Source organism: Thalia democratica, chromosome 1 (genome assembly GCF_965202585.1).
Source record: "Thalia democratica chromosome 1, ktThaDemo2.hap1.1, whole genome shotgun sequence".
Classification (NCBI taxonomy): Eukaryota; Metazoa; Chordata; class Thaliacea; order Salpida; family Salpidae; genus Thalia; species Thalia democratica.
In genome coordinates, this window is record NC_139165.1 from 31,369,789 (window position 1) to 31,382,653 (window position 12,865).

The following is a 12,865-nucleotide window of genomic DNA, read 5'->3' on the forward strand; positions in this document are numbered from 1 at the left end:
CAAAATAAAAAATCAAAATGTAATTCATTTTCTGTGTATGCTTTTATAATTTTAACCTAAACTTTTAGCTTATTTATACAAAACTTGTTATTATTTTATTACTTATAAAACTAAAAAAAAAGAAATACTTGTTCAATAAACATATATTAGATTAATTAGGAGCTCAATAGTACTAAGTAGCAGCAAGGAAAATTATCAAAAAGAAATTAGTTTTTTTCTTATATATCAATGACGTCACAATTCACTTAAGTTCAGTTACTTTAGAAACAAGAAGTCTTTTAAACTACATAAAAAGCAGTAATTACTTTAAACACACAATATAACTAAGTAGCAGCAAAAAACTGTTTTTCATTTATAATGTCACAATTCACTTTAGTTCAGTGAATTTGAATCTTGGAGGGCAGCTTGCTTTGTTAAAGAGTCTGACTTTAGTGGTGATGGGCTGATGGTGGTAATCAACCTGAAAATTTGTCAGAATTTCCCTGAAAAGAATTTCTATTTCCTGCTGAGCCACTCTCCTGCCTGGACATTGCCTCGCTCCGTGGCCAAATGGTGTGAATACAAACTGTTCCTTGCATCTGTAAAAATATAGTTGTTTTAATTTTTTTAATATGAATACTTTCTAGATACATAACTTAACAATAGCATAAAATATTTTAGTATAAACTAAAATCCATATTTATTTTATACATCATCTAAAAAAGTCGATTAAGATTTACTAAAATACAAAAAAAAAATTCGTGATAGATAATAACTTTTAATTTTATTTATACTACATTTTTATCTATCATTAGTTTTTCTTAAGTAAGCAACTAAATATATAAAATAAACTTACGCAAAAGGGGATTTTTTGTCCAACCACCTTTCGGGTATAAACTTCTCAGGTTCAGGGAAATATTTGGGGTCTTTTAGGTTCATCAAATGGGAGGTAAATCTGACGGTGGTTCCCGAGGGAACTTGGAAACCCCCTAAAACGAGATCTTGCTGAGTTGTCCGCGTGTTGGCGTAAGTGAGAGGGTTGAGACGCATCGCTTCGTAAGATACTGCTTTCATCCATCTGTTTGAACATTTGAATTATTTTATTTCATAAAATAAATTGAAAAAAATATTACTTGTCGATTGATCATAAATACTTAATTTAAATTCAGATTTTAGAAAGTTAGAAAGCTCATTTATAAAAAAAGAAGGTAATTTTGAAGCCACTGTATGAGATTTAACTTTTTTTACTTTAATATAAAAGCCTTATGAAACTGACAAAGAATTCATTTAAAACTTTTTTAAAATCACAAACCTCACAAATTCATCTTTTGTTTCCTTAGGGTCCCCCTCCTTCGTCTCCATCGCCAACCTCCTCAACTTCTCCTGGTACTCCTGATTTTCAGCCAATTGGTACAGGATGAACACTGAGCAGGTGGAGGTGGTGTCGATTCCTCCCGCCAGCATTTCCAGGTTCAGCGTCACCGCGTCCTTCCTCGATAGCAACCCGTTGGCCGACACGTGCTCCAGCAAGCTTTTCGCTGGTTTGGCGGGCTTTTTCATCGGGCATTTGTTAGCGGGATTTTTGGATGAAAACGGACATTTAGATTCTTTTGGGACTTTTCCCTCTTTTTCTAATTCTGCTAACCTCCTGTTGTTAAGTTAAATTCATTAAATCTAAAACTCTAATTTTAATAAGTGTATAGACATATATATTTTTCTTATTTAAACCTTAACTGTTTAGTTGATTCCAGTAAACTAATTGCTTTAATTGATTTTTAACATACTTTTCTAATTAGATTATTTTAAAATAATACTACTATTATACTAACTCATCAACAATTTCTCCAGCGTATTTGAACTCGTCAAGTTGCGATTTCTTCAATATTTTCCAATCCCGAGTTTCGAACAGTTTCCACGTGGGGGCGCTAAAGGTCAGTCTGGCGCCGTAATCGAAAAACACGTCCATGCAGTGCTGCAGTTTCCTCGCCGATCTCTTCACTTTATTATCTCCTTTCTTGAATAATCCTAATCTGTAGATTTGGTTAAAATTAAAATTTAATTTTTGCATCTAAAAAAGTTTTATATTTAAACAAACAAAGTAATACAAATGTATTTATAACTTTTTTTTTAGTGTGAATTATTAATAACAACCTCTACTTCTTTAAAAAACGATTTGTTTTAATTAAACATTTAAAAAAGGGTAAAACAAACAACCAACCTCATATCAAGTAGGATAACAGCAACGGATTCGAGCGCCCACTTGTTCAAAACAAACTCGAAATCTTCAACTTCCCCGCTTCCCCCTCCTATCACCTCCCGCATGTGTCTTATCAGTTCCTTCGTCACTTCCCTCTGACCCTTCCTAGCTTGGAGCACCGACTTGGGTCGCATTAGGATCAGGTTGGCTACCGACCTGTTCCTGTACCATTCCTCTCCTGTTAAAAAAAGTAACGAAATTTAATATTTAACAAAAAACATTAACAACTTTTTTAAGCCACGTGGTAAGTTGTACTATTTTTTTCTTAAATGACTTAGTAAAGTTATTTTTTTTGGTTGTTTTTAGAAAGTTTTGCAATTGTAAAACTTCGCAGAAAAATATGACTGAAATGTCACTAAAAAACTTTCGCGCAAAAATAAGAAACACCGCTTCTTTTCAAACACGTGTTTTCTGATTAGTCATGCGTTGAAAATTACAAACATTTAATTTCATTACAATTTAAGTATATTTGCAACAATATGTACGTGCACATCTTGTACACGTTTACTTACATTCATAATGTATATTTTTGTAAACTGATTAATAAATATACTATTTAGTATTTCAAAACTGTAGTAAGTGACTAAAACAATTAATAAAGTTTATGAAAATTGTTAATTAATTTAAATTAAAATAACTTACCTTGCATATTGGTAACGCCAACGGGAAGTTTCTGCTGTAATCTGCTTTCCGTTAACGCCTCCAAATTCGGTCTGCAAGGGAATTTCCCTTCGTTTCTCACCAGAACAGCGACATCTTTCGGATCGCTGATGTAAACAAATTCCTCATTCATAATCTTTTCCTTGAACGTTTTGCCGAATCTGTTAAAACAATTTTTATGTTTTTAATTTCAAATTAAGAAACTAATTAGAACTAATAAAAATAAAAAGGGAAACAAATTGTTGTTGTCTTCTACTTTAGCTTACTACTAAAAAAAAATATTATGTTATCGGGTTTTAAAAAGACAAACTCACTTTTGGTGTCTGTCTTTCAAAGCAGTGGTGTATTCTTTGGGCGAATAAGGACCGAGGAAAGTGTAATCCAGGGCCGAACCGAAAAACGGCAACCCTTTGGGCCCAGCCATCTCACTGTAACTCCTCACCCTGCTTTCAATTTTCAACTCAGGGGTTTTACCTAAAAATTGATGCAATCCGTTCTGCAGTTGCAGCTTTAGTTTTTCTAGAGAAATTGTCAAAGGTTCGTTTGTTTGGGTGACTGAAAGTTGTGCACTTCGTCTGATTGTTTGTAAGTTTATAACTTTTGAGTTAAACTTTTCGAGTCCTCTCAAAGTAATTGTAATTTGACTCATTGTCGTTATTTAACTTTTATCTAAGAGTTTATTTAAAGTTTTATTAGACTATTTTCTTAATGTTCAAAGAAGCTAACGGTCGAAAAATCTCACATTGTAAAACTTTGAACAACTTTAAAGTACTTAAGTAAAAACACTAAAATAATTCAGACTATTCTTATAAGAACTGCGGTTAAAAACATTTAAGTTTATTTTTAGAACCTACAGCTTCTAAAATTAAAAATTTACTGATTTAAAATGCTCGATTACCACACTTAAATATTGGTAAAAAAAGGAGAAAAGGTATTTCTGAGAAATTCAGATCTTTTTTTCCTTTCACTAAATCTCGGACACTATGAGGCGCCGTGGAGTTTAATTGTTGTTCAAACAAGTTGTTTTCAAATATAAACAAACTTTTTCTAGATTTATTGTTACTCTTAATGCTTTCAATACTCAAATTGTTTTCAAAGCAAACTTTTGACGAGTAATTTAACGAATAAACCTAACTAAAAATGTTTCACATATACACCGTTTTTATCACACACACTTAATAAAAACCAATAAAACTGTTCGATTAAAATTCATTTCCAGTAAAAATTTCAAGAATTTGCACTTGTTTTATGAACTATAGTGTTCTAAAAATGCTATTTCTCTGTTAAAAAACAATGTATTATACTCTAACTTTAATTTCTTTTCGACGCTAAGAACTTTTATTGGAGGTAAAACAATAAAACAAAGATTAATGTTTTAGATAAAGCACGTTTTTTTAAAACTAAAAGTTTTGTGCACTTAGTTTTCTCTATTGGTTTAGTTGCTTCAAATTTGATGAAAATTACATTATAAATGCTGTAAAAAAATTAATTCAGAAAAACTAAAAATTTATTTCTTTCTGACTAATCAAACTTTCTTAAAATGAGTTTAAATACTCATAATGATTCATACTTTTAAATATTGCTAAGTTTTTACCCCAATTTACGAGCTTATTTTTACTGTTTTTCAACAGAAATGTTACGGATGTAATTCATTAGGAAAAAGTTTACTTTTCTGCATTAACAATAACTGAAAAGTTTTTTTTATTTATCGATTAAGCTACACTTAAGTATGCAAACAATAGTACCAAATTGAATAAGTAAGTTTGGTTTTATCAAAACCCACTGTTTTACATTCACTAGGAAAAGTTCACAAATGACCAAATTTTTTCGAGTTTTATTATTTAACTGTATATAAACTTAAATTTTACGATTTTCTTTGTAGTAAAAGTTTTATTATATAACAAAAAGCTTTAATCTTTTGTTAGTAACAAAAAAATTATACAACATTTTGTCTTTGTTTACGTATCAACATTATATAACTTTTTTTTTAAATGATTTCAAACTTTAAAGCTCAAGAGTAAACCGTAAATAAACAGTAAGATTTTTATTTGAATGTTTAAAAATGTTTCTTACACTTGTAATATATTGCTTAAAATAAAGTAGGTTTTAATTTTATTATACAGAAAAAAAACCTAATTTTTATATAGTTATATATTTTTTATAATCGTTTAGAGTAAAGTTTTAGTCTGATAAAATTATAATAAACAACGTTTTCTCACGTTTTTGCGTGAATTGAAAATTGTTTTGATAAAACATTAAATTTTTACGTTAATAAAACCGACGCAAATCACGGTTTGTTTATAAAATTTGTTTAATGTGTTTAGTATATTTTACAAAAGTTTATTTAGCCTGTAAATGAAAATTCTAAACACAACTCTGGTTGCTTTAGAACAATTTGGCAAAGTAAATGTTTCTTTATAAAAAATCTTGAATGTTTAATACCTTTTAACACTTGAATTTTTATAAGTTGCTAATTATAATAAGTTTAATTTTATAGCTATTATCAACTGTATTTATGAAATAAGGTATTTTAGAATAAGAACATTTAATAAAATTTATAGAACAAAATTTGTTTCAGATTAAAAGTAATCAAAGTTTATAACTTTAAACTTTTACAGATACCTTCAAAGAAGTTGAAATTTTTTTACGTAAACGGTATTTACCGTTTTGCAACCAACAATATTTGGTTGATACATTAAAAAAAAACTATATATAACAAACATAAACTGTTTTAAAATACGAACATTTTTAGTACTTAGTAGAGATTTTCCGATTAACAACTACTTTAAACTTAAGCTTTGATGAATATTTTTTTAATTATATTTAGGATTACAATAATTATATTCTACTTTTCGGAGGTTTAGTTAAAACTACTATTTAAAAATAGTTTTATATTTGTTGTAATTAAAAAAAAGTGCTTATCAGTAAGCATTGTTATGAAAATAAAAAGTTTGTAAGAAAATAATACGAGTTTTGTGAACAGTTTAGATATTTATCAAATAAAACATTAACTATTTTAAAATTAAGGCTTGATGATTTAATCTGATTTAAAACTAGGATTTTAGCGTTTTATTTATTTTTAAATTAACAATATGTTAATATAAATAATGTTTAAATAGTAATAATGTGGTTCTAAGTTCCCTAAAATTAATTTGTGAAAATTATTTCCGATAATAATCGCCCTTAGTTCTAAGTTTATCTTTTATTTGTTGTATGTTAAACCACATAACATAACTTAATGTTATACACTTTAAAACTAAGTACTTTTACACGCCATCTGTAAATAAGGTTTTAAACGAAAGCTACATGCAACAAACAAATGTACTTTAAAAAACATTCTACACCACATTTAGTCGAAATAGATACAGCAGAAAAAGCGTTTTACACAAGTAATTGGCTAAATTATATAATGAAAAAATTGTAAAACTTAATAAAAATGAGGTTAAAAAATAAAAACATCACTCATCTTTTAGACTGATGTTTAGCAGGTAACACCCTGTATTAAATTTAAATTACACAAAATATACTTTTATAGCAAACTTTGTTGTTCAATATAATCTATTTACTAAATAAACCTTTGTAAGTAGTTTAGTAGCTTTATATATTTATATAACTTTTATAGTAAAATTTAGTTGAACTAGATGTACAATAAATTTATCTAAATATATATATACAACAGTATTTTACTATTCTTTACAAGTTTTTTTTTGTCAAATGGTGCAGAATACTAAACACAAATAAAAGAACTTTTTAAACTGAAATTAAAGTAGATTTTAGCAAATACTTTTCTTATAACGTTTTAGTTGTTTTTAAAAATCATATAAAACAATTTAAATGTCACCTTCGCAAATAAAAAAGTTAATACACAAACAATTTTGTGTGATGTTTGTTTAATATAAACATTCGTTATATCGGACTTTGTTCTAAGTGACAAAATATAAATATATTTTCTTAGATTAAAAAAATCGGACTTTTTTAGAAAATTTAAAAGTCCTTAAAGCATAATAAAACTTCAATAACAAAATGTATGTTTAATTAGTTTTTGCTATATACTAGTAAGAGTTATTATTAACTTACGCACGTGTTTAGAATATTTAAGAACATTATTATAACGAGGTACTAATTATTACTAATTACTTACAATTAACCGCAAAGTTGTAATATTTTGCAAAACGTGCAAAAGCCTGTTTTTTGAAAATTTCAATCTTATAATAATAACAAAAATTGTTTACTTACAGCTGTTTGTGCACTAACAATTAAAAAACTAATTAAATTAATAAATTCAATTACAAGAATTAGTTTAAAAAACCATGTTCTTACGCAGCTGCAAAATATTCAAATTTTTTTCTAAGATAATTGATTATTAATTTAAGTATTTTATCTATTATAATTATTGAAATAACAAAAAAAAAAGCTTTAAAGAATATATTTAAATAATACAGTCAAAGTTATTTCTGATTTGAACTAATTTTCAGTTCTTTTCTTTTAGTTGTTACACCGAGTTGTACAGACTATACTATTAAAACGTAACTTGTATAAACTATAAGTTCTGTCAAATATTTAAACTTAACTCTATTTCGTTTTCTTTATAGGTAATAAAATTGATTCTTAATTAAAAATTTTTGCATGTTTAATATAAAGTCAATTCATAGCATGTTTATACATTAACATGAGTCAATTTGTTTTCTTTACTATAATGTTCAATAACTCACGTTTTTTACGTGGATTGCGTAAAATTAAACTGTTTATATCAAAACGTTTAGTTTTACGTCGATAATACCGACGCAACTTACGCATTGTTTACAAAACTTGTATGATTTATTCGATAAACATTTACTGAGTTATTTTAATAGTTAACAACGTAAAACTTGTTTAAAAACCATTTGTTAATTTTTATAAAACAATCTACTAAGAGAAACTTTATTAATTAAAAGTTATAAGTGTAAAGTAGTTTTGCATAAATTGAAATATTTAATTTGTATATATTAATATCACTATTTCTAAGAACTAAATTTCCAAAATAAGTTTTTAGAATTAAGATATTGTTGCTTAAATGGTAAGAAATCTTAAATTAAGCATATTGCTGAAAACAATCAAAGATTCAATAAGTATTAAAAAATTAAATTAGAATTTATCAGTATTTTTATTTTATGTTTCAATTATTCAAAAGACATTTTATATGTTAATGAATAAAAAAATATAAAGAAAACAGATTTTTTTTATTGGTGTTTTACCTACAAACAAATAAAATATTTACAAAATAAAAGTTGTTATTTTTTTAAGTTTTGATCTTTATCGTCAATAATCGTGGGTGTGAATTTGAACTTTACATTGGCATTACAAAATTTTTTGAAAATTATAATATGTTAAACTTACAACTTACTTTTACAATTTGTAAGTTACAATTACATGTATGTTTTTATTTTGAATAAATTAACAAGCTGATATTTTTTAAGTGTAAAATTTTCCAATAAAATATAAAACATAAAATAAACAGCTTAAGTTTTTAAAGAAACTTCTAGTTTCCAATGTCTTAAAAAGCACGTTAATATTTCTAAAAGAAGTATTTAAATTTTTAAATAAAATCTAAATTAAAATCAATTTATAGATTAGTTGAAAAAAGAACAGAAAAATTTACCTTTAGTACTTTAGTTAATATAATAAAATTAAGTTTATTTTAAAATTATGTTTTAGGTATTTAATTATACAAGATCAATAAAAATCAAGACTAAGCGGTAGAGTTTTTGCGTAGAGTTTAAATAAAGTTTAATTTTCTGAAAATAAGTTCTCAGACAAATAGAAACCACAGAAAATTTTGAATTGCTAAATTTATATTTAAATGTGTTTTTCAAACATGTTGGGGTTTATACACAAACACAATTGCATATTTTCTCCTAAAGTGTTATTCAGTTTTCTATTTTATGTACATCAAAAAAAAAGTTATACTCTTTACAAAAGTAGCTTTCAAGAACTGCTAACCTTGGTTTCAAAACGCTTAAATTAATTTACCTTTAATAAAAAACTACTGTTTTACGTCTTTATGTTTTGTAAACTTATACAATTATAAATTAGTGTTTACCTCTAACATTAATAAAACTAAACGAATCATATTCAAATACCATTTTGTATTGTAATTGTAACTTTTATTGTTTGTTTGAGAATAAAAGTATGTTTTTAATCAATTATTCTTTAAACGATTAAAAACAAACTTTTTAACTTTTTGAAATTTTTTTTGTACTAAAAATATTCTACTGTATTTTATTTTTTTAGTTCAATTTGTATATATTTATTTTAAAGTTATTTAAAAATAAACACAAAAAGGTAAGAGTCAAGCTAGACCTTAAAATCTTAAAATTTATAAAAACAATAGTTTTGTACACTTGAATATAAATTAGTTTTTCAAATCAAAATAAGTTCACTACTGCTAAAATTTATTGTTAAAATTTTTTAACTTAAACCTAACTTGTATTACATAAACTAGCATTTTTTCAAAGTTTTGTTTTATTTCTATATAACTTTAACAACAAATATGTAAGAATTTTTAAAACTTGAAAGTTTTAAAAGTGATAAGTTTTTATATTAAACATAACACTTTTTTTGTTAGTTTTATACTAAATAGTTGTAATTAGTTTAAGTAATTTATGCCTTTTAGATATAAAAAAAAAATAACTAACATGAAAAAATAAGTAGCCCTACGTAAGGTAAGAGGTCAATAAACGACATAGAATAAAACTGGAAAAACACTAAAATCTAGTACTTCTAAAGTTTTTATAGGTTCCGTCAATACGGTTTTCATAAAAAGCAAGAATGTTATACAAATGATAAAAACCATAACAACATCTAAATTTCTAATTAAATAAAAAGTTATGTATTTGTTTCACAATATTAGCATAAAGTCACGGTCTAGTAACTATTAGCAACCTGAGTTTCTACTTTCGTAAAGCTTAGTCATAGCAACGCAGTTTCGAGATTACTACCACGTGATTTAGTATTGCGTTCGTGCGTACAAAAATAAACGATTAATGTTTAGTTTGCAGCTTTTGATTTTTTTTTGTATAAACTGTTTTTACAAAAAAAAATTTACATATTTTTTTTTTAAATAACTTCCAACATTTTCATATTATTTTTTTTTCAACTACTTCTTTCCTGCAACTTTCGAATTACTAATGGAATTACTTGCAGAAACATAATACAAACAGTGTAACCAAAATACAAAAGTTAAATTGTAGATATGACATTCTTACTAAAATATAAAACTATTCAGCAATTTATTAAAAGCTTATAAGTAATTGTCGGATAATATTATTTAAAATGATAAAACAGCCAGTTTTTCTGTCTTTTTATTTATGTATTGATAAATAAATTCGTTAAAGGTAGATGAATTTAATAAACGTATATTGAAAACACTTCAGAAATATTTTAGTCCCTTGTCTAATTTTCTCTTATGTCATTACAAAAATATTCTAAATTAACGTAAAATAAACTAATTAAACTTTGCAAAATTTAAAAACTTGAAGATCTTTAGATTATATTTAAACTTCAGTTTATACATTCACACTAATGTAATCACAAAAAATATAGTTTTACCTTTCAACTCTAAATTTACTTATACTATTAAGCTACATTGCCCTAATTAAAACTAAGCATTTACACACATTTTATTTGTTTTATTATATAGTTATGAAATTAGGAAGACTTTTGTTTGTTTTTAGCTTGACCATTTTTATAATACTGGTTTCAGTAAAATTACAGTAATTTTTAAACTCTTTAATTTTTTCAAATAAAATGTATATTATGTATATCTGGCAAAGAAAAAAAATATATAAACTGTTTAGTACAAACACCATTAACGTTGGCAATTTGAAATGTACAAAAGTTAAACAAAGTAGTTAGAAAAACTAACGCTGACCTTTTTATTTTGTAGCTCCTAACAGGTAACTCCTTCGGATTTATTTGTCATAACTTTTAATTCTATTAATAGTTTCTACAAGATTGTGTTTACATAGGAAGAAGTATGAGAACCATTTAGGTTAAGCCACCTTTCGCTAAAACTACTTTTGTAAAAAATATTAATAACTTTTTTTTAATAGTTTAATTTGTAAAGTTACTTTTTTGTTTCGTTAATTTTAAAACTAAAACTTATTTTTTTATAACAGATTAAAACTTCACTTAGATAAAAATACATTTACAATTACAGCAAATCAGGATTTGAAATTAATTATTACACAAGCTATTAAAATAATTTTGTCAAAAGCCAAAAACTAGTGAATAAAAACTAAACGAAATTTTAAATACTTTTATTCTTTGATACTTAGTACACAAATATTTAAAATAAACAAAACTGCTCATAATATGTTATATTAATCTTAAAACTTTAGAAAAAGGTATTTTAATAAAAAAAAGTAAATTTGTTTATTTATTATTATTGTTTACCTTTGTTTGATATATTTGATTGCTAAATTAATTTTAATTAAAACTTATTAAGGTAGTTGTATATATGAAAATTATTATCTAAAGCTTAAGCACTTAAAAAAAATTTTTTTTATAAGGTAAAAATACTTTTTTTTCCTTTCATAAAATAAAATCTTGAAATCTCAAATTAATAACCAATTTGATTGTCAAGAATAATATTGTCAAAAGTCTGTATATATAAGAAGCAGTAAGGTAAAACAAAATGTTTTTACAATAACAAACAAGTAAATAACAGTTCTAGTTTGGTTTTTTAGTATTCAGATATTTAAAAAAAAATATTCTTTCTCTAAGTACACGGAGTGGTACATGCATATCTTTATAACATAACAATTGTAACTTCAAAAAAACAACTAAAAATGTCGTGATATTTTTTTACTGTTCAATTAATATATCTAATGTTTAAAATTCATAAATTATTCAAACTTAGATAGGTTTAATTTTTATGTTTTTCTTACTTGTATGTATAAACAAACAGACTTGTAATATAGTCACATATCAGTGTCATATTAAAAATGTTAATCGTTTTTTTTTTTCTAAACTGTTTTTCTATTTTACGAATCAATTAAAATCAAAAAGGACAGCAACAAAACAAAAAAGGTTTGGTTTTATTGACGTAGTATTTAAATTTTTATTACAAAACATAACTTGTCTCACGCAAATATTGTAAACCGTAGATGGTTAAAACATTTTTAATAAAGAATTTTGTGGTGTACAACTTTAGATTTTGGTTCTGTTATTTTGCCATCTTGACGTAGTAATACATATTTTAAAAACTATAAATCTTAAATTTTTTTTGTATAATTTTAAACCTCATTATTCTATTATAAATATATTGGTGTTGTAGAAGTTTAAGTGTATTTTATATTTAAAGGTATGCAAATTACCAGTTTTGTAAAACTTACTTAAACAGCAATTGTTGAATAAATTAAATAAGTTTAAGTTGTACACTAAAATATTTATGTGATCTTTTATTAAACTTCATCGTTTTCATTTTAAACTCGAAAAGAGTTTGATAAATTAACTTTTTACTTAATATTTAAAATCAAAGAAGTCATTAGTGAAAAACTTTTCTGATCTGTTTTTTTTAACTAGTTAAAATAACTAAATATTTCTACGAGATAACGTTTTTATTACTAGTAGCTTGTACGTTATGTCCTATAGATGTAAATTCAGTTCTTTAGATAAAGCACATATTGAGTTTTGAAATAAACGCTTCATGTTCGAGCGTATATTTAAACAATTTTTTTTTTACTTAAATCAAACAATTACTTTCATACTCATAGATACTGTATATAAGTTTAATATTAATAAAAAACTATAAATTTAAAAACGAGTAGTGTTTTTTTTTTCCAAACTTGCAGTTAAAAAAGGTAAAAAATTTTGAGTCATAAGTTTGTTTTCTGATTATTTTAAAGATATTTTTAGATTTTAATTAATTATCTTACTTATGTTTAGTAACAAACACAATTTCCACACAATGTGAAATATTTTTGATTT

General features: G+C 25.0%; 1 protein-coding gene across 1 annotated transcript; it reads right to left on the reverse strand.

Annotated features, from left to right (window-relative positions):
* Positions 1 to 266: 266 nt before the first annotated feature.
* LOC145835252 (cytochrome P450 10-like) lies at positions 267 to 3,545 on the reverse strand. The gene is made up of 8 exons (XM_082942824.1): positions 3,211 to 3,545; positions 2,879 to 3,057; positions 2,198 to 2,414; positions 1,809 to 2,009; positions 1,578 to 1,627; positions 1,292 to 1,517; positions 836 to 1,057; positions 267 to 578 (listed from the first exon to the last, which is right to left on the reverse strand). The coding sequence occupies exons 1-8, from the start codon at positions 3,543 to 3,545 to the stop codon at positions 368 to 370; spliced, it is 1,641 nt and encodes a 546-aa protein (XP_082798950.1). The 3' UTR covers positions 267 to 367.
* Between the last annotated feature and the right edge of the window lie 9,320 nt (positions 3,546 to 12,865).

Coding starts and splice junctions, on each gene's coding strand:
- LOC145835252 (XM_082942824.1), bottom strand. CDS start 3,545: ATGAGTCAAATTACAATTACTTTGAGAGGACTCGAAAAGTTTAACTCA. Junction 2,415..2,878: donor TGGCGTTACCAATATGCAAG/GTAAGTTATTTT, acceptor TTTTTTTAACAG/GAGAGGAATGGTACAGGAAC. Junction 1,518..1,577: donor AGTCCCAAAAGAATCTAAAT/GTCCGTTTTCAT, acceptor CCGCCAAACCAG/CGAAAAGCTTGCTGGAGCAC.